The sequence below is a fragment of the Mastigoproctus giganteus genome, chromosome 10 (assembly GCF_048544385.1).
Source record: "Mastigoproctus giganteus isolate SK-2022 chromosome 10, ASM4854438v1, whole genome shotgun sequence".
Lineage (NCBI taxonomy): Eukaryota > Metazoa > Arthropoda > Arachnida > Uropygi > Thelyphonidae > Mastigoproctus > Mastigoproctus giganteus.
In genome coordinates, this window is record NC_143584.1 from 28,224,262 (window position 1) to 28,245,926 (window position 21,665).

The 21,665-nt window shown below is 37.1% G+C and overlaps 1 protein-coding gene across 1 annotated transcript in view; it reads left to right on the forward strand.

Annotated features, from left to right (window-relative positions):
* LOC150078915 (uncharacterized) overlaps positions 1–21,665 on the forward strand; it is a 508,023-nt gene that overhangs the window by 271,657 nt on the left and 214,701 nt on the right. Inside the window, exon 12 of the mRNA XM_090382884.1 lies at positions 16,911–17,003. Within this exon, the coding sequence (XP_090239010.1) occupies positions 16,911–17,003 (93 nt within the window). The remainder of the gene's footprint in view (positions 1–16,910; positions 17,004–21,665) is intronic.

Below are 21,665 nucleotides of genomic sequence, written 5' to 3' on the forward strand. Positions count from 1 at the left end.
TCATCTGTAAAAATAGAAAGGGGACCTGAAACAGTTTGCTAAAAATGCAAAAAATTAATACATTTTTATTTAAGCTCACATATATGAGATACACAATACACCTGCTGCATATTGCTGTATAGGAAGACTGGGATTAGCACTTAAGAAAGATTAGTACAGTGCCTTTGCACAACACCAATTGCAGTGCGAAAATGTTGGAGCAGTTCTACTCCAACACTGTTTTTTGCTATGTTTGGTTATATGAATCAATTTTGAATGCCTTTGTGATATTTATCTAAAGTACATGATGTGATTACAAAGGAACTGGGTGCAAAAAATAATTTTGATATCATATATTTGGATTTCAGGAAAGCTTTTGATACTGTTGCGCATGGAAGACTATTGTACAAATTGGAGCAGAATGGTATTAAGGGTAAGTTGCTACAATGGATAAAAGGATGGTTAAGTGGGAGAAGACAGAGGGTGGTTTTCAATGGGTGCTGCTCTTCGTGGACTAGTGTTATTAATGGAGTCCCACAGGGTTTGGTGTTGGGTCCTCTGTTGTTTTGTATATTTATCAATGATATTGATGAAGGTATATCATGCTTAGTGTCAAAGTTTGCAAAGGTTGGCAGGATTGTTAATAATAGTAATGGCAGTGTGCTACTGCAACAGGATCTAGATAATTTGGGCAGATGGGCTAAGAAATGGCAACTAAAGTTTAACCTTGACAAATGCAAAGTAACCCATATCCAGTACTTTGGTAGAGAAACGTACCAACTGTGTGGTACTACACTTAAGGTGGTAGAAAATGAAAGAGACCTGGCAGTAATTGTGCAGTCAGATATGAAGTTTTCTGAGCAATGCAGACAGGCTGCCGGGGCAAGTCATGGGGTTTTGTCAATGATATATAGGAATATTGCTAGCAGGGAAAAGGAGGTGATTGTCCCTCTGTATAAATCAATGGTTAGGCCACGCCTTGTGTACTGCGTACAGGTCTGGAGGCCTCATTTTAGGAAGGATGTCGATTTGCTTGAGCATGTACAAAGAAGGGCAACAAGATTGGTGAGGGGAATGAAGGGATCCTCTTACCAAGAGAAGCTAGGCACCTGCGCAGTGATCTGATTGAGATGTATAAGGCCTTGAATAGGTTGAGCACGCTGAATTCTGATGGCATCCTTCCACTTGATCAGATTACAAACCTAAGGAGGCAAAAATTCAAATTAAGAAAAGACAGATGTAGAATAGATGTGCGGAAATTTGTCTTTAGCCAGCGGGTGGTTAATTGCTGGAACAAACTTCCATTTGTCGTTGTGGAAGTTGATAGGTTAAAATAAATTTAAGCAATGATTTAATTAAATAATTTTTTATGCAATGAATTTACCATGCTGTTAATGATACATTGTTGTTCCTGATAACATAGGTAAGCAGGTTTATGATAGAATATTATTACAAAAAATATATGCACAAACTTTCTGCATATCACTGATTTCTTGAAATTGTCACAAAAGTACCTTATTAGTTGATCAGCAGTGCTAGTTCATTTTGGCAGTTTTCTCGTTGGAATTAACTGTACACCGAAGTACTTGAAACATTAAACATTAATAAATTCAGTGAGTATGTAAACTTACTGGATTGTCTACTAATTTTCTATAAACATGTTACAATTTTCTTTATTGATTGTTTAGCTTTTTCCCCAGCATGTTTTTGTTCAGTAAAAACAAGATGCCAGTATGCTAACTTTTCTTCTAAATGAAAAATAACCTAGAACATAAGAACATTGGGGTTAGCAGTTAATAATGTAGCTTGGCCATAATATTAGTAATATCACTGTTCCTTCATTGACACTGTAACCAAGTTTAACTCTAATTAAATAAGAATATGCCAGTAATATATCTAGAGAAGGAACTCTGATTTAAGACCTGGTGACGGGCAGCGGCACTAACTACCAGTACTGGCTTGAGGCTGAAGACAAATGATGTTCGAAGGGCTCTTGTAAAAGGATGAAGAGGCGACCCTGACATATTCAGGCAATTGGCTTCTCAACTGAGATGTGAAAAGCAAAGTGAAAGTATAACATTAACTTTCCCTAAAAAAAGCAATAATGAAAACCAAAACAAAAGAATAAATCACGCTGGTGAAATTTTCAATGAAAGAGTCGTGCCCAGCAGAAGAGACCAGACTTCTCAGGTCATCATCATCCTGTGAAATCCTGCCAATGAAAGGAAAGAAATCTTAAAAAGAAAGATTTTACATTGAAACATGGAATGTAAGTTTGAAATCATAATCCTGGGAATAAGTGAAACCACATGAAATCTGTGGAGATTTCTGGAGTGGAGACTACACTGTCATTTATTCCAATGGACAAGTAGGACATGTATGTATGTGTTTCCTGTCTGTGGTGGCTCCTAGGTGTATGCCTGTCACCACCTAATGTCTCTGAGGGAATACAGAATCTCTGTAAACAGTGTGTGTGTTTGTGTATGTGTTAGCAGGTAACACCTGGTGCCCAACCTTGGCACGTGGAGCCAGACCTGTACCAGTAGTCTGTGCTGTAATGCACCAAATCCCGCATCCACCAGTGGGTGGGCCATACCGGTGAATGCCAGCAATCCCATACCCAGGTCGCCCATACCTGGGTACCAGCAAAATATAAAATAAAAAAACCACAACTCATAAGTTGCAATATCTTGTACCTAGGTACCAGCACAACCCATCAGTTGCCAGCAATATCCCATACCTAGGTACCAGCAATAAATAAAAATAAAAAAATAATAATGATAAATAAAAATAAAAAAATAAACTAAATAAATAATAAAAAATTTTAAAAATAATAAAAATAAATACAAAAAAAAAAGAGAGAGAGAGAGAGAGAAGAGAGTGCACATAGATGTAAAGCCAATTGCAAGTCGTGAAGAACTTATTATATGTTCCTGTTCACTACTCCAGGACCATCAATATTCACGAGGTTTCTCCTTCTTCTAGCGAAGGCAAAAATACAAAACTTCTGTAATGCATTGAAATTACTAGCCGTGACCAGTAATTACTGTTTCACTCCTGGCTATAGTTGTGGAACCTGCACCATCAGTTCCTGCCTCTTGTCAAAGTAATGCGGACATTCGTATAGCACATGTGCCCAGGTCTCTTCTAAACCACAATCACACTGACTATCAACCTCTAATCTGAAGTAACACAACTTAGTTTTAAGCAAGGAGGACAAGCAGGAGTTGTCCTAATTATAAAAAAAAGTATGAGAACTTGTGTAAATACAACAGTGCAAAATAGGGATATAATAATATCAGTGCACCCACAAACACATGCAGAAAACACAACAATAATCTATGTTCTATATATATCAACTACTAGACATATGGAAGAGGAAGTGGAAGAAATATATGAGCAAATAGAAGATATGTGGAACTCAAAAAAAATAATGACAATACTATAGTAACTATAACTGGTGACTGGAACACACTTTTAGGAGAAATTGAAGAAAAAGGCATAAATTAAAAATACAGACTTGGCAAGGGAAATGAGAGACAAAGACAACTAGTAGAACTCCATAAACAAAAAGAACTAATTATTAGAAATATCCTCTTCCAAACACCAAAAAAGAAGATGCTACACATGTAAAGCACCTGGAGACACCAATAGATATCAAATAGACTATATATTGATTAAAAGAAGTACAGAAACCCAGTTAAAATGAGCAAAAATTATCAGGTGGCTAATGTAAACAATGACAATAGCCTATTTCTAATGAAGACCCAGCTCAAATTCAAAAGATTAAAAATAAATCACAAAAGATTAAGAAATGAAACACTGAAAAGATCAACAAAAATTAAAAGAGTATAAAGAAGACAGACATACATTTGAAGAGACTGCCAGTCAAACTAATATTAAGTGCAATGTTGAGTCAGTTTGGTGTGACATAAGCACTGGGAAAGCAAAAATGAGAGTAGTGTGTTATAGGCCAAATTGACTGATGAGTACAATGTACAGAGAAATAGAGTGGGCCATGGAATCAGAATGTCTTATAATGGAGGATTTTAACTTCCCAGATATTGACTGGAACATGTGGGTTGGTCACTCACACACTAGTAAGACTTTTGTGGATTTATTGGATGACTGATTTCTACAGCAGCGTGTTCAAGAGGCAACCAGAGGGAGTAATACTCTTGATCTGATTATCAGCAGTGATTGTTGTTATTGTTATTTAGTTTTTAGGAGCATTAGCAACTAAGGCCGTATTGCTCCAGGGATATGCGGTGGTCATTCCCTGACCTTTCCGCATCCTCCGTATTTGGTGGTCACGGGCTCGAACCCTGGTCTAATCAAGAAGCGTGTGCTACGCACTGCTGCTCCTGCCCACCTGGCTACGGAGGCGCCCATCAGCAGTGATCATTCATGCATTAAGAATCTGCAGATAAAAGAACCGCTTGGTAGCAACAATCATAGTGTATTTATTTGGGATTTACTTGAAGATGTAACTACCATCAAGGGTAAAGGGGAAGGTTTTTGCTTTCAAAGTCTGTGCAGTGGAACCAACTGATAATGTTACCATCAGCAAATTCTAAATGGGAAGCATACAAGGAAATAATGATAGAAACCACTATGTTTTTCATACCAGCTAGAAATACCATTCAAGGCTTACTAAATGGATGTTAGATTAACTAATGAGACCCATTGTAGAGAAGAAAAATACATGGAATTCATCTAAATTATCAGGTGATACAGAGGCCTACAGTAGATATAAAGTCATCTGCAATCAAGTCACTTGGATTTTAAGCAAGCTAAGGAAGATTATGAGAATTCACTGGCAAAGAATGTCAACAAAAGCAGCATAGACTACTTTACTGATTCAGCTCCTTCCTTCTGCTGTAAAGTAGAATAAAGGGACTGAATCACATATGTCCACTTGATATCAATGTTTCAGCACTTGATGATCATGCTCAGACTGCTGACAAGCTGAATAATACAGTAAACCCTCCGCTATTCACGGTATCTGTATTTGCGGTTTCGCGTATTCGTAGTCGCTGATTTAAACCTAAAAAAATGTGAGTTTTAAAGCACCGTGAACATTTTCTGCCATAAAAAAAAACATGGGCGTGGCTAAAATCATCTTGCCCGGTCCACAGAGTAGTACTCTGTGGAGTGGTCAAAACAGTGCTCAATGGGTGGGGGGAGAGGGGTGTCAAAATTGCGACCGCAGATGTTTCCCGCTAATCCTTGTTCATATGTGTAATGCACTTGTCTTGGATGGTTTCGTCTCTTGCTTTTAATTGATAAGTTTACAAGAGTGAAAAATCTACCGTTTTGCAGTGTGTTGGTGTAAACCAGGGGTGGCCAACCTATGGCGCTTTGGAAGATTACAAGTGGCGCATTTCATCATAAAATTTCTCGAGTACCCAAAGCCCATATTGCCGATTCTTTGGTTCTATTTCCTTTCATTTCAGGTCATTCCGCATATGGCTTAAGACACTCACCACCTTTTTTCCACTTACACACACATAAACGTGTCAGTTCCCTCAATTTAGCAAAAGAAATAAATTAAATAGTCTCCAAAAAAATGCATTTCTGAATTTTGACTGTATGTGATCTATGGCTATGAAAATATATCGAGCACCTAGTCGTCCATTCTTTTGTACGGCCGTTGCCTCTGGCGCCCAACTCTATGCACGAGTGGAAAAATAAATGCAATACGTGAATTTTTCAGGGGACTGAGAATATACAAATAGATCCTTTGTCGGAAGTCTTTCAAGTTAAAAGGAAACAATGAAGTGATAAATTTGAGGTATTTTCATCTACGAGAAATTTCCATCAATCACATTTTGCCAGCTCAAGAAATAGTAGAGGGGGCTCTCCCCGGTCACGTCTGCTCATCAGTTCGTCAAAATCTTTCGACAGTTTACAATTGATATTCTGTGTGATACGACGTACATACTTGTGATCTTTTTGTTCTTTTTCAACATTTAGACTTCTAGAGTTTTGTACTTTTCTGTTTTTTTTTTTTTTTTTTTTTTTATTATTCCTTCTATCCACCACAGTGCAAAAGAAAAGCAGAAAGTGATATTAAACGTGAATTTAATGAACAGTGGGAAAATGAGTTGTTATTTATAGTAAGTTCATCAGGAAAACCGTTTTGCATTGTTTGCGAAAGTACTCTTTCACATAATAAAAGACATGATCTTAATAGACACTATAAATCACAGCATCGGACTAACATAGAAGGAAAAATGAAGCTCGTTCTTGGGTCTCAGCTACGAAAAGAATATGTGATTAAGAAAAAGGAAGAAATCAGAAGAAGACAAAATATATTTGCTAAAATAAGTTGTGGAGACTTAAAGTAAGTGTGTGTGTGTGTGTGTGTGAAGACTTGGCGATGATAGAAGCGTCCTATGAAATTGCTTTAGTATTGGCGAAAAAAAAAGAAACCTTTTTCTGATGGAGAAGAAATTGTTAAGCCTTGTCTCCAAATATTTGCACGCCATCTTGGTAATAAAGGTATTGAAAGGAAAGCAGACGAAATTGCTTTATCAAGGCAGACAGTTACAAGACATATCGAGGAACTCTCTCAGGATGTGTCTCGGCAACTGGAAGATCTTGTCCATTTTTGTACGTTCTTTTCTCTAGCTTTGGATGAATCAACGGACATATGTGGTGTAGCTCAGTTAAGCATTTTTATAAGAGGAATTGATGATAATTTTAATGTCCTTGAAGAACTTGCCAGTCTGGAGTCATTGCTGGTAAAACAAGAGGATCAGACATATTTGAAAAAGTAAAATCATGCCTAGAAAATCTAAAATTAGATTATAGTAAACTCATCAGTGTGTGTACTGACAGAGCACCGTCAATGATAGGTAAAGCGCCAATGGCACTACAAGCATGCTAGAATTTGACCATTGTGTTTTTGCCACTCAACACCACATCACTTTTACAACCGCTAGACCAAAGTGTGAGTTCTGCGTTTAAGCCCTGTGTTAGGAGAACTTTTACTGGCTTAATTGAAAAAATGGAAAGGGAGTCAGACTTAACTGTAAGCCAAAGTTGGAAAAATTATAACATTGCAGATTGCCTGCAACATCAAGACATCAGTTAATGAGATAAGTGCATCTACAATTAACGCGTGTTGGCAAAAATTGTGGCCAGAAGTGGTTGTTGCTAAAATAATCCATAATGTCAATGAACTGGTTGCCGATATTGTAGAAATCGCACAGTGAATAGAATGCGGGAGCTTTGAAAACATCGATGCAACAGACATTCAGGAACTTATTGAGACTCATGCAGATGAACTTACAATAGAAGAGTTGGATGAATTAGTAACAAGGTCAAATGAAAACCAAAATGATCCTGAGGAGGAAGATCTAGACGTTGTTAGACCAGAGTTAAATAGTAAATCATTAAAGGAAATCTTTAGCCTCTCCATACAACTTTCAGAAAAGGTGGTGGAAATGAATCCTAATTTAGAAAGAAGCATCAAATTTAAACAAGACCTAGAACAATTACTCTTGCCTTACAGGGAAATTCAAAAACAGCTCAATAAAAAAAAATTAAGAAACAAACTTCGATTATGAGTTATTTTTCGCCCAGCAACCCATGTTCTTGATATGTTTTTGAAAGGTTTGTTTAAAATGTCTAATAAATATTACATTTAATAAACTGTTTCTTATTTTCATTTCGGTGCCTTATGCTTGTATTTCACCATGTACTATGTACACAGTCATATTATATAGGTAAATATACATAATACGTACAGACAAAATTTTTGACTAGTTTTTGTTATATATTTCATACTTTGGAATGGAACCCTTTTATTACTATGGGTGCCATAACTCAGTATTTGCGGCATTTCTCAGGAACGTAACCCCTGCGAATAGCGGAGGTTTACTGTATTTTGCATTTACATTCACACATGAGGAATTCTTTAGGGGAGTGGATTTCAAAAGTTTATCAAACTCTCCCATGGAGCTAAATGATTTTCTAATAACTGAGAGGAAAGTGGAAGAGAAATTGCTGACGTTAGGTGGATGGGATCTATCCAGTTATAATAAAAGAAGCAGCAAGGAAGTAAGTAAACCCTTGGCCATAATTCTGAGAGCATCCTTGGATTCAGAAGTCCCCACGGAGTGATATCTAAATGCATCCCCATAAAGAGGGATTAAAGAGTGACATGAGTAATTTCAGACCTGTTAACTTCACTTTTGTTCTATGGAAGATAATGGTGTTACTGCTTAAAGAAGTAATACATGACCATCTACACAGGAGTGCAGTTATACTTGTCACAGCATGGATTTCTCTTTGCAACTTGACTTACTCCGGTCCAACTTTCCTAACAGTGAGGTAATTTTCCTTGGTGATTTTAAAGTTCACAACTCCAGCTGGCTTCCGTTTTCTAGTCACACCGACCCATCTGGCCGAGATGCTGAGGCTTTTGCAATTACTAATGACCTTGCACCGATTATTCATTTACCTACAAGAGTACCAGACAATCCTAACCACACAACCAACATGCTTGATCTATCACGAACAACCCTTCTAAGTACACAGTCAAAGTGAGTGCTCCTTTAGGCACATCAGATCACAACTTGGTAATTGTCTCTTCTCCAATGGAGCCCTTATCTCGTGGCTATTCCCAACCTCGTGTTGTTTGGCATTACAAGAATGCAAAATGTAATTACATGCGAGATTTCTTTTCCTTGGTCGGACTACTGTTTCAAAACTTGTGATGTCAACGTTTGCACAGATCGTGTCAGTGAAATTATTCTTGCAGGAATGGACTCTTTTATTCCACACTCCACTTTAAAATCTCATCCTTTATCTAAACCTTGATTTTCCAATAAATGTTCTAAGGCTGTTCAAGGGAAGAACGTTACATATTGTAATTGGCTTGTTTCCAATTCTTCAGTTTCATTTTCTGCCTACACCAAAGCTCGCACCAAATTGTAAATCAGTTATTAATCAGTCCAAACTAGATTTTGAACATGCTAAGAGTATAAAACTTTCTTCTTACCCTAATGGTAGCCGAGCATTGTGGTCTCTTGCCAAAGCTGTTGGCCGCAACTTTTGCCCATCTCTGTCAAAACCAGATGGTTCTGTTGTCACTTTGGCCGAGGATAAAGCTGACCTGCTAGCATCCCATTTTTCTTCCAGCTCATGTATTAATGATCTTGGTAAATCGCCTCCCGCCATTCCGAACATGCTCCATTCAATGCCTCCTGTGGTCTTCCATCAAAAGGTTGTCAGACGGATTTTGATGAATCTTCATGCTCAGAAAGCTCCAGGTCCTGACAGTATTTCTCCACTTGTTCTCAAAACTTGTGCTCCTGAACTTACTCCTGTTCTTTGCCGCTTTTTTCCCTTTCTTATTCCAAAGGTTTTTCCCTCTTCTTGGAAATTTGCTCGTATCCAGCCAGTTCCTAAAAAGTTTGACATATTCCTCCCATCTATCATCCCATTGCAATTACTTCTACTCTTCTAAAAAGTAATGGAGAAATCAATTAACCGCCAACTCTTAAACTACCTAGAAACCTTCCGTCTGATCAACGATCGCCAGTATGGATTCCATCAGTGTCGATCCACTTGTGATATTCTGGTTTACGTTATCCGTTTATGGACAAATTCAATAGAAAAGTTTGGTGAAACACAAGCAGCTGCTTTTGGCATAATGGTCTTCTAAACAAGCTTCCATCTTACTGTTTGCCAACTGTTTTTTGTAATTGGTTATCCAGTTTTCTTTCTGATCACTCACTGAGGGTGATGGAAGATGACTCTCTGTCTTTTAACTTCTCCACTAATGCTGGTGGACCCCAAGGTTCAGTTCTTTCCCCCACTCTTTTCCTCTTGTATACTAATGACCTTCTTCCATTTGGCGCACTATAGCCTTAGTTGCTGATGCACCATAAAAATCCTAATAACCAACCAACCAACCTTCTTCCATTGACTGGAAATCCTATCCATAGTTTTGCCGAAGATAGCACATTGTATTCCATTTTGAGAAACCTTGCCCTGTTCAATCAACTTCAATTTCTCGAATATCCACTACCTGTTCCTTAAATGCCGATCTCCAGGTACTTTTCCAGTGGGGCAATGACAACTTAGTTGATTTTAATCCTTCTAAAACTCGGTCCTGTCTTATATCTTGCAAAAAGGATTCTGCTGCTCCTATGCTTATCTTTGGTGACACTCCAATTTCTGGGCAAGTTGATATATCTCTTTTGGGGATTACCCTGACTTCTAATCTCTCTTGGCACAAGCACATTACAAATATTGCTTCCTCTGCATCAAAAAAAATTTGGTTTTCTCTTTTGCTCTCGGCGTTACTTTTTTTCCAAACAACTGTTCACTCTGTACAAATCACAAATCCGCCCTACCATGGAATATTGTTCCCACATCTTGGGCAGTTCCCCCAAAACTTCTCTCAGGCTTCTAGATTCCATTCAGAAGAGGGCAGTTAGGTTAATTAATGACTCATCTCTAACAGAGTCTCTCCACTCGCTGTCTCATAGACGTACTGTTTCTGCTGCATGCCTTTTCTACAGATACTTCCATAGGCACTGTTCTTCTGAATTGGCTTCTGTAATTCCAGCTCTCTCTCTTTCAAAACAGTACAAACACATGCCACCACCAGCCAACATCCATTTACTGTCCAACTTCAAACTCACAGAACCAACTTTTCATCTTCCTCATTTATTCATTCAACTGCTGTTTTCTGGAACAACCTTCCTCCATATGTCTTTCCTGAAAATTACAGTCTACAGAAGTTCATGTCTAATGTCAACAAATATCTTCTCTCGTCTTCTCAACCTCCAACCCAAGCATGGTACTAAGTACTATAGGTTCTAATACCTCTCGTGTTTGGGGTTTTCATGAAAAAAAAATAGACCAACTCTTCAAATAGGCTTCTTGGATTGGGAATGTTCATGTTCATAATGACTGCAACAATACTACACCAACCATCATTATAAACTTTTATTGAAATAAAATAAAATAAATTAAAATTGTTAATAATAATAAGATAAAATAAGTAAAATGAATAGTATAATTAAGCTGGATAAAACTGATAAGATATACACTGATAAGATGCTGTCGCCTTGTCTTGGCTAATGCTACGATTGGAGGGAGCTGCCAGAATCTGACTCAAAATTGCCAAGGTTCTTGTATGGATCTCATTAACCACGACCACTGGTAATTTACTCACAGCTCTTTCAATGCCCATAGCTACTTCCACTATTGGCAGATTTGGAGGGATCTCTGCCAACTTCATACCTAGGTTTAAAACCCCCTCTTGTTCTTGAGTTAATTGCTTGCTACTCAAATTACATATAAAGTTACAGGTCACATTCCCATTTCTAACATTGCATTCGGCCGTGTCCTCCTCCATTAATCTATTGAGCTTACCCACTTGCCTTTGTCTGTAAATATCCGAAATTCGGGCTTGTCTGGCTAACACTACCCTCGTAATAAGCAAAAGGTGTGCAGGAGTCACACTACCACTTAAATTACCCAAACCTTTTCATCTCCTAATATAGTTCAGCCTACTATGTAGCTTTCCAATCCAAATGTTTAACACTTTCTTCTGGTACCACTTAGCAGCACACGACAGACGATCATCCTCAAAAGGCAACTTAACATGGAATCCACAGGGCATAAGACCATATGCTGAAGTGGTGGAACATTTTTGGGAGGAGAACCATCAATTCTCTCCTGACGAAGCTGTTATCATCAACCAGTAACACAGATTTTGGGAATGCAAGTGGCTTGAGAGCTTGTGAATTTGCTCCTCTGTGCATAACACTATTAATAGAGACAAGGGAGTCCACATTCATCCCCTCTTCGAAGCTTTGGTTCTTGGACAGGATGAAGGGTTCTGCCTGGCACGCTCCCCAGTCATTTCCGGTTCCAGTGTGCATATTAAGAGTACTGCTCATGCTACTATGGAAACGTGCTGTGAACCATGAGCCTGCTGATATTTAAAGATGTACTGTACATATTAAGCTTTACTGTTGATAAAGAAAGCTGATGCCTCTGAAAGCTTTGGTGTTTTATTGCTTTTATCCCGTGATCTGCATTGTTTATTTCAATATATACTTTTTCTTTTTATTTTATTGTACAGACAGTGTATCTCATTTTATCAGTTTTATCCAGCTTAATTATACAGTAAACCCCCGCTATTCGCGGTATCTGTATTCGCGGTTTCGCGTATTCGCGATCGCCGATTTAATATAAAATGAAACCTAAAAAATGTGAATTTTAAAGCGCCGTGAATATTTTCCCCCATAAAAAAACATAGACGTGGCTAAAATTATCTTTCCCGGTAAAAACGGCGCTCAGTGGGTGGGGGGAGAGGAGTGACAAAATCGCGAGCGTGGATGTTTCTCGCTAATCCTTGTTCAGTATGTGTTATTCGCTTGTCATGGAAGGTTTCGTCGTTTGCTTTTAATTTATATGCTTATAAATTGAATAAATTTATCAATTTATAAATTGATTTGCTTACAAAAATGATAAATCTACTGTTTTGCAGTGTAAAACGGACTTTTTCGAGTGTGTTAACGGAAGAAAGTGACTTTATTGTGGACAAATTCTTTCTAACCCCTACAAAAATATGGCTACGAATAACAAGAGAAATGTGAAAATATCAAAGGTGATGACATTAGCGAATAAAATTGAGTTATTAGATAAAATTTCTAATGGTAAAAGTGTCTCCTCAGTGGCAAAACATTATAAAATCAATGAGTAAATGGTACGATCAATCAAGAAATCGGAAGAAAAAATCCGCCGTAGTGTCCGTGAAAAAGGCGCTAATTGCTTCAAAAATTTGCTCTGTAACTCGTGATGTTAAATTAGAAAAAATAGAAAAGGCTTTAAATATGTGGATAGAAGACCGAACTCAAAATAAAATTCCGTTAAGTTCACTCATCATTCGTGAAAAGGCAAAACTCCTTTATCAACACTTTAGCGAAACTGGTGATAGCACTGGCGGGATAAGTTTTTTTGCTAGCAAAGGCCTATTACATTTAATATTAAATTGTATCTTATTTTCATTTCGATGCCATATGCTTGCATTTCACTATGTACTGTCTATGTACATAGTCATATTATGAAGGTACATATAATACATACATAGAAACAATTTTAGACTAGTTTTTCTTATATATTTCATACTTTGGAACGGAACCCCTTTATTACTATGGGAGCCATAACTCAGTATTCGCGTTTTCGGTATTCGCGACATTTCTCAGGAACGTAACCCCCGCGAATAGCGGGGGTTTGCTGTACTATTCATTTTACTTATTTTATCTTATTATTATTATTATTAACAATTTTAATTTATTTCATTTTATTTCAATAAAAGTTTATAACGGTTGATGTATCATTACAGTCATTATGAACACAAAATAGACCAACTATTGTACCCCATCTTTCTTTCTCTCTCTCTCTCTCTCTCTCTCTCTATCTCTCTCTCTCTCTATATATATATATATATATATATATATATATATACATACAGTGAAACTTCCCTTTAACGGACAGCCATGGGGAACGAAAATGTGTCCGTTAGAGAGAAGTGCTAACAAGCCCGCTAACAAGAAGTCTGAGGGAGAAAAAAAAAAAAAGAAAGGAAAATCGTTAAACGTTTAATGTAAAATTAAATTAAAATATATACAGATTTTGAACAATATTTTTGTAAATAATATACAATTACATACACAAGAGATAAAGAAAAATCGTTAAACGTTTAATGTAAAATTACATTAAATTAAATTATATACAGATTTTGCACAATATTTTTGTAAATAATATACATACAATTGTGCTATACATATTATGACTTTATCTTATGAAAAATACATACAGTAATCACTTATTTTCTTCTGCACCTTCTTCCGGCTGATAATTTTGTTTTCAACATTTGTTTGGAGTGAAGAAACCATCGAAAGTCCTTCAGTAAGATACTTCAGCGGCAAAAAAAAACATTTTTAAACGATTGATTTGTATGAGCGCTTCTTCTATTTTCATCGGTGGTTCGTCGTTAATATGTTCTTTGACATAATGACCTCCTTCCATTTCTTCATCCTCATAAGGAACTTCTTGAAAAATATCGATGATAATGTCGTTGATATCTATAGCACCATCCTCTGTAGTGAGGTGCGAGTCTATATCTTTGTAGCCAGGGTCACTTGTAGCGGAAGTATCGTACATTATCAATAGATGTTGAAGTTCTTGTTCTTCTTGGTGCTCCACATTGCTGTTCACAACTTCAATTTTTGCGTTTGAGAAGCCAGACTTTACAAAACAGTTCACGACAGTTTGTTTTCTAAAGAGGAAATCGCGTTTACTGAAGAGGAAATCCACTGAATCGCATCTAGGATGCTGATTTTATTTGCAAGGTCACTCGCACATGTTACATTGTTCATGTTTGCAATGAGATGTCTTAAAACACGTTTTCTGTAGTGGAGTTTAAAATTTTTTATTATCCCTTGATCCAAGGGCTGACACTCTGCAGATGTGTTTGGTGGCAGAAAAACGATTTGAATGTTGGACAATTCAATGTGCGGGTGAGATGCAGCATTATCCATGAAAAGAATAATTTTTCTGTTTTGACGAATCATGTTTTGGTTAAAGTGACTTATCCATTCGCTCATGATACCTCGTGTCATCCACACTTTTTTATTAGACTTCCAATCAACATTCAGGATTCAACTTTATGCCCTTGAAACAACGAGGATTTTGTGGTTATCCTATAACAAGAGGTTGTTCAAAGTCTCCCAGCATATTTGTACACAATAGTACGGTCAAGCGTTCCTTAGAAATTTTTCCGCCCTGGCACTTTTCGTTTTTTAGACTCATTGTTTTTTCAGGAAGAACTTTAAAAAACAACCCTGTTTCGTCACAGTTGTAAATATCCTTAGCTTAAAAATCACGACATAAATCTTCCAATTTGACGGTCCACTCTGTTACAACCCCAGTGTCAACAGATCCACCTTCACCACTTACGGTTTTCCAAGAAATTTTATGCCGAGTTTTGAACTTGTCTAGCCATCCCACAGGAGCTTTGAACTCATTTACTCCCATAGATTTCGCAACCTCCAAAGCCTTTTCCCTAATAATAGGCCCATTAATGGGAATTTTTTTAGAACATTCGCGACAAAACCACTCATATGTAACATTGTCGATTTGAAGTCCAACAGTTTTCGGGAATGATTTTTGAACCTGATCATTTCCGTGTTGCCAAAATTGTTTGAGCAGTTCATTTTTTTTCTTTAGGATGTCGCTTACCTGTGTCTTCCCGATTTTGAATTTTGCAGCGAGAGTGCAAACACTTATTTTTTTGCCGATCATACGCATTAATGAGTTCGACTTTATCTTTTAAAGTTAAATGTTTACTAGAAGACATTGTGCACTTCACACGACACTGAACAAAACTGGAAACTGAAAAGACGAAAGGCCGACCATATTCCCCCCCCCCTTTGCACACACCGAATTCATCAGAAGTTTTACATGTGCCTTAAAATTCTTGAAAAAGGGTTTAGAACCGCAACGTAAACCTTGATAAAATTCAGAGAATCGGAAATAGAAAATAAACACACGATTGAGGCAATACGTGGAAGAAAAGTTCCTAGAAAAAGGGCCGTGAGCTCTCCCGCAGTCCGTTATGGGGAGATCAAATTAAGTGCTAATCTAAACGAAACATTGCAGATTGCCTGTCCGCGTCCGTTACAGAGAATGTCCGCTAGACAGAAGCTGCAAACACGTTAAAACCAATAGAGGTGAGTTGGGGAATTTGAAAATGTCCGTTAACGAGAGGTGTCCATTAGGAGAAGTTTCACTGTATATATATATATATATATATATATATATATATATATATATATATATATATATATATATAAATAAATTAAAATAGGATATTTGTCAGTAGCATGGCAGACCAGTAGAGTGAAAAAGAACTTAGCTGAATAAAATAACATAACAATAACAGAAAAGTATATAGGATGGGGGGAATAAAGAAGAAGAGGGTTAGTGTTGAAGCAACGTTCCTAAAATAATTTAGAAAATTAAGCTAATAAAAGAAATTTAGCGGCACCCCCTTGACGGCACCCGTTTCCGAATTATGTGAAATCTCACTAGGGTGGAAACGTAGGCTAACAACATTACATGACCAAATAAATTGAAAATAATAATTAATAAAATGAAACAAAATAGACTGACCATTATGCCCCATCTCAACAGAGGACCACAAGGCCAGTAATAGGCAGGGAATCACTGCATTTCAAATGCTAAACAAATCCATGCAACAACGGAATGAAACTAAAATCAGACCGCCAATGCAATAGATTTACATAGCGGTGGTCTTTCAGCAGCAAAAAATAATAAAACAGAAAGCCTAGTACTCTCATGGCCAAACCAAACCACTGACAAAACAATAGTTCAACTGAAAATATATAGAAACAAATTAGGCTATAGATGGCGGTACGAACGCAGTGTTAGCACATTGTCACGCTAGCCCCCCCCCATGTAAATATAATAATTTCTGTCTCTCTATTTATTTGGATTAATTGGATTTTATATTTAACAAAGCTTTTAAAAAGCAGTTTTTGTATTTTGTGACAACTTTAGTACTTTATTCACCCCACTTCACCAAATGGCATTCATTTCTTATTTATCTATATATATTCAAATTTAATGGAAGGAAAGTCTGGGGATTCTGTTCACACAGAGCCAGAACACAAAATCAACAGGATTCTAATTCAGGCAAAAAGATGATACAATCTGCAGATATAATTTATTGAAATACAGTAAAATTAATAATCATGCTTCATATTATTAGATATTAATGATTTATGAGCACTAATTTTGCTAATTATATATTTGAACATTGTTTATGCCTAAGAGTAATTTTTAAATTTTAAAAGTATTTTTAACCATTACAGGGGCGTTCAATGTCACTAAGTAGCTTTTATAGAGTAGCCCGAAACACGATGGCAATGTGGTATAAAACTGAACCTGCACCAGAAGAAGCTGAGGTAAGTACTTGGTGGAGTAAAACTTTCTTCAGTTAAAAAATAATAAATAATATATATATATTTCTATATATTTGAAAATTTAATGTTTTATTTCCCCCTCCACTTGTCTAAATCATGTTAGGTTATTTGTGGACATATTAATTTGCAATAGATGGAAATCTGCATTATTGATCAAATAAAGGAAAAACTTCATTGAATCCTCTAGAAGCTGCATCATTGCACTCTTAAGCCAAAAAATTAAAATTTCACAAGCATGAATTTTAGTATTTCTCAAGTATGGTCTTCAGTTTCAATCAGTATCATTAGTTATATTTTAATGGAGTAGTGCTATAAAAAATTCTTTATGGCTCCATATTTGTTGAATAAATGTCCCACAAGCAAACATCAAAACTCTGTTTTCCATAGAGTTCTGGTATCAGCTTTGATTTTGTCCATTTCATGAACTCAATTAGTCCACAAGATAAAATACACCATTTCAAACTGTTTCTTGCTTCTTGATTCCAGCAACTCATTAGTGATCAAGCATACTCTAGCACATCCACATGCATAACTTATTTTGATATACATTGCTAGAATGTTAATTCAGTATCAGATGATTTTAATGCTTGAAGTTGTTAACATCATTCACCAAATTTTGTTAACATCACGTTCACTGGTTAAAGAAACATTTCAGGATCATTTAGACAAGACTGCAGCAGTAATTCACACATAGCATGGGTTTGTTAAGGGGAAGTCTTGTCTGACCAATTTGATTGGATGCTATGATGTGGTCACAAAGGAACTGGAAGCAAAAAATTATTTTGATATCATAGACTTGGATTTCAGGAAAGCTTTTGATACTGTTGCACATGGAAGACAAATGTACAAATTGGAGCAGTATGGCATTAAGGGCAAGTTGTTACAATGGACAAAAGGATGGTTGAGTGGGAGAAGACAGAGAGTGGTGGTCAATGGGTACTGCTCTATGTGGACTAATGTCATTAGTGGTATCCCTCGGGGTTCGGTGTTGGGTCCATTGTTTTTTTGTATATTTATCAATGATATTGATAAAGATATATCAAGCTCAATGTCAAAGTTTGCAGATGATATAAAGGTTGGCAGGGTTGTTAATAATATTAATGACAGTATGCTGCTGCAACAGGATCTGGAAAAGTTGTTTAGATGGGCTGAGAAGTGGCAACTGAAGTTTAACATTGACAAATGCATGTGGGTAGCAGTAACCCCAGAGAAATGTATCAACTATGTGGTGTTACACTCAGAGTAGTGGAGAATGAAAGAGACCTTTAGGGTAATTGTGCAGTCAGATATGAAATTTTCTGAGCAATGCAGACAGGCTGCCAGAGTAGGTCATGGGTCAATGATATACAGAAATTTTGTGAGCAGGAATAAGGAGGTGATTATCCCCTTGTATAAGGCAATGGTCAGGCCACACCTTGAGTACTGCATACAGGTCTGGAAGCCTCATTTTAGGAAGGATGTAGTTGCCTAAATGAGTACAGAGAAGGGCAACAAGAGTGGTGAAGGGAACAAAGGGGTGCTCTTATAAAGAAAGCAAGTTTTGCAAATTGCAACTTCTGGAAACTGGGCACCTGTGAGGCGATCTGATTGAGGTGTATAACGCCTTGAATGGATTGAGCAGGCTTAATGCTGATGGGATTCTTCTTCTTGATCAGATTACAAACCTGAGGGCATAGATTCAAACTGAGGAAAGACAGTTGTAGAATAGATGTACGCAAGTTTCCCTTTAGCTAGCGGTTAGTTAATTGTTGGAACAAACTTCCATCCATTGTTCTCTCTCTCTCTCTCTCTCTCTGTGCGTGTGTAATGATGCACGAATACTATTCACCTTTTGTTTCCGAATTCACCTTTTGTTTCCTTCTATTTATTTGAATTTTTTTAGAACAATTATATAATAGGTCTGAATGATACTATAAATTCTGTACTACCATCTGTAGATTTCTTCCTTTTATCTTCTTATTCTTGATAATACTTTAAAGCACATTAATTATGGCACACTCACACTGTTGTAATTACACTTTCCTTTCATTACAGTTATTTTGGGATTTTTTTTTTACTATCAGTAATAATTATCCATCAAATCTATGTGTAAGTGTTATTCAGTCAGTACAGTTAGCATTAGTTGAGATGTATGATGCAAGAAAGCAAGCTTACTCACCATCAGCCAAAAAAAAATAATAATAATAAATTTAAAAAAAATCTTCCCATTTCACCCATCCAGTCACTCCAAATGTTTGTCTACTTCAGCTTTAAATTTGTTTAAGCTATCAACTTCCACAATAACAGATGGAAGTCTGTTCCCGCAATCAACTACCCATTGGCTAAAGGCAAACTTCCGCACATCTATTCTACAACTGTCTTTCCTCAATTTGAATCTATGCCCCCTCGGGTTCTTAATCTGAGCAAGTGGAAGTATCTCATCAGCATTGAGCCTGCTCAAACCATTCAAGGCCTTATAGACCTCAATCAGATCACTTTGCAGGTGCCTAGTCTCTAGATATGGCCTGACCATTGCTTTATACAATGGGATAATCAACTCCTTGTCTCTGCTAGCAAAATTCCTATATATCACTTACAAAGCTCCATGACCTCTGGCTGCTCGTCTGCGCTGCTCAGAGAACTTCATGCACAATTACCCCCAGGTCTTTTTCATCCACATCCCGGAGGGTAGTACCACACAGTTGGTACTTTTCTCTTGAGTTACTACTAACCATAAGCAGTATTTTACATTTCTCAATGTTAAACTTTAGTTGCCACTTCTCGGCCCATCTGCCTAACTTTTCTAGATCCTGTTGCAATAGCATACTGTCTTTAGGTCATTAACGACCCTGCCAACCTTTGTATCAGCTGCAATCTTGGAAGTTAAGCCTAATATACCTTTATCGATATTGTGGATAAACACACAAAACAAAGGGCCCAGAACCAAACCCTGTGGGCTCCGCTAATAACATTAGTCAACACAGAGCCGTGTCCATTTATTACCACTTCTCTACCATCTCCCACTCAACTATCCCTTTATCTATTGCAGTAACTTGCCCTTATTGCCATACCGCTCCAATGTGTAAAGCAGTCTTCCATGTGCAACAGTATCAAAAGCTTTCCTGAAATCCAAGTATATGATATCAAAATTATTTTTTGCATCCAGTTTCTTTGTGACCACATCATAGTATCCAATAAAATTGATCAGACTAGACTTCCCCTTAACAAACCCATGCTGTATTTGAACTATTACTGCAGTCTTTTCTAGGTGATCCTTCATCACTTCTTTAACTGGAGACTCCATTATTTCCCCCAGAACAGAAGTTAAACTAACAGGTCTATAATTATTTGTGTCACACTTTCAACCCCCTTTGTGAATTGGGGATACATTTGCACATCACCAGCCCATGGGGACCTCCCCTCAATCTAAAGATGCTCTTATAATTAAGGCTAAGGGTTTGCCAACTTCCTTCACTGCCTCCTTCAGTATAACTGGATAGAATCCATCTGCCCCAGGTGCCTTTTTATGTTTAACCTCAATAATTTCTCCTCCCCTTTGCTCTCTTATTACAAAATAATTTAGCTCCCTGTTAGAGTTTAGTAAACTTCTGTCCTCCCCTTCCTTACAGAATTCCTCATGTGTGAATGTAGATGCAAAATGCTCATTCAGTTTGTCAGCTATTTTAGCAGGACCATCAAGTGAAGCAATCTGATTCATCCCCTTTCTTCTAGAGTTAGCATAAATAAAGAAGTCTTTGTTGTTTTTCTTAGCATCCTTTGCCAAGGATTTCTCGTAATCAGCCTTGCCTAACCTCCTTTGTGACTTGATTACAGACTAACTTATATATGCCATAGGCTTCTGTGTCACCTGATTATATTTATATGCATAAATATATGCATCCCATATTTATATGCATATGCATCCCAGACATTTTTCTTCTCTGCCACGAGCCTCAGTTCGTCTGACATCCATTTAGGTCTAAATCTTGAACAGTATTCCTTAGTTGGTATGAAAGCCAAATAGCTTCCAAGATTAATTCCTTGAAGGCTTCCCATTTAGAATTAACTGTTTTAAACATCATCAGTTGAACCCACTCTATAGAATTTAAAACTGTCTGAGACCGCTGTAGTCACTTTTACGAAAACAAAAACCCTTCGTTTTACCCTTCATGGTATTTACATCTTTAAATAAATCCCACATCACTGTCACCTAATGGTTCCTTTATCTTTTTTTTTTTTTTTTTTTATGAGAACCCCAAACACGAGAGGTATTAGAACCTATAGTACTTAGTACCGTGCTTGGGTTTGAGGTTAAGAGGACGAAAGAAGATATTTGTTGACATTGGACTTGAACTTCTGTAGATTGTAATTTTCAGGAAATACGTATGAAGGAAGGTTGTTCCAGAAAACGGCAGTTGAATGAATAAATGAGGAAGATGAAAAGTTGGTTCTGTGGGTTTGAAGTTGGACAGTAAATGGATGTTGGCTGGTGGCGGCACGTGTTCGGACTGTTTTGAAAGAGAGAGCAGGAATTATAGAAGCCAATTCAGAAGAACAGTGCCCATGGAAGTATCTGTAGAAGAGGCATGCAGCAGAAACAGTACGTCTATGAGAAAGCGAGTGGAGAGACTCTGTTAGAGATGTATCATTAATTAACCTAACTGC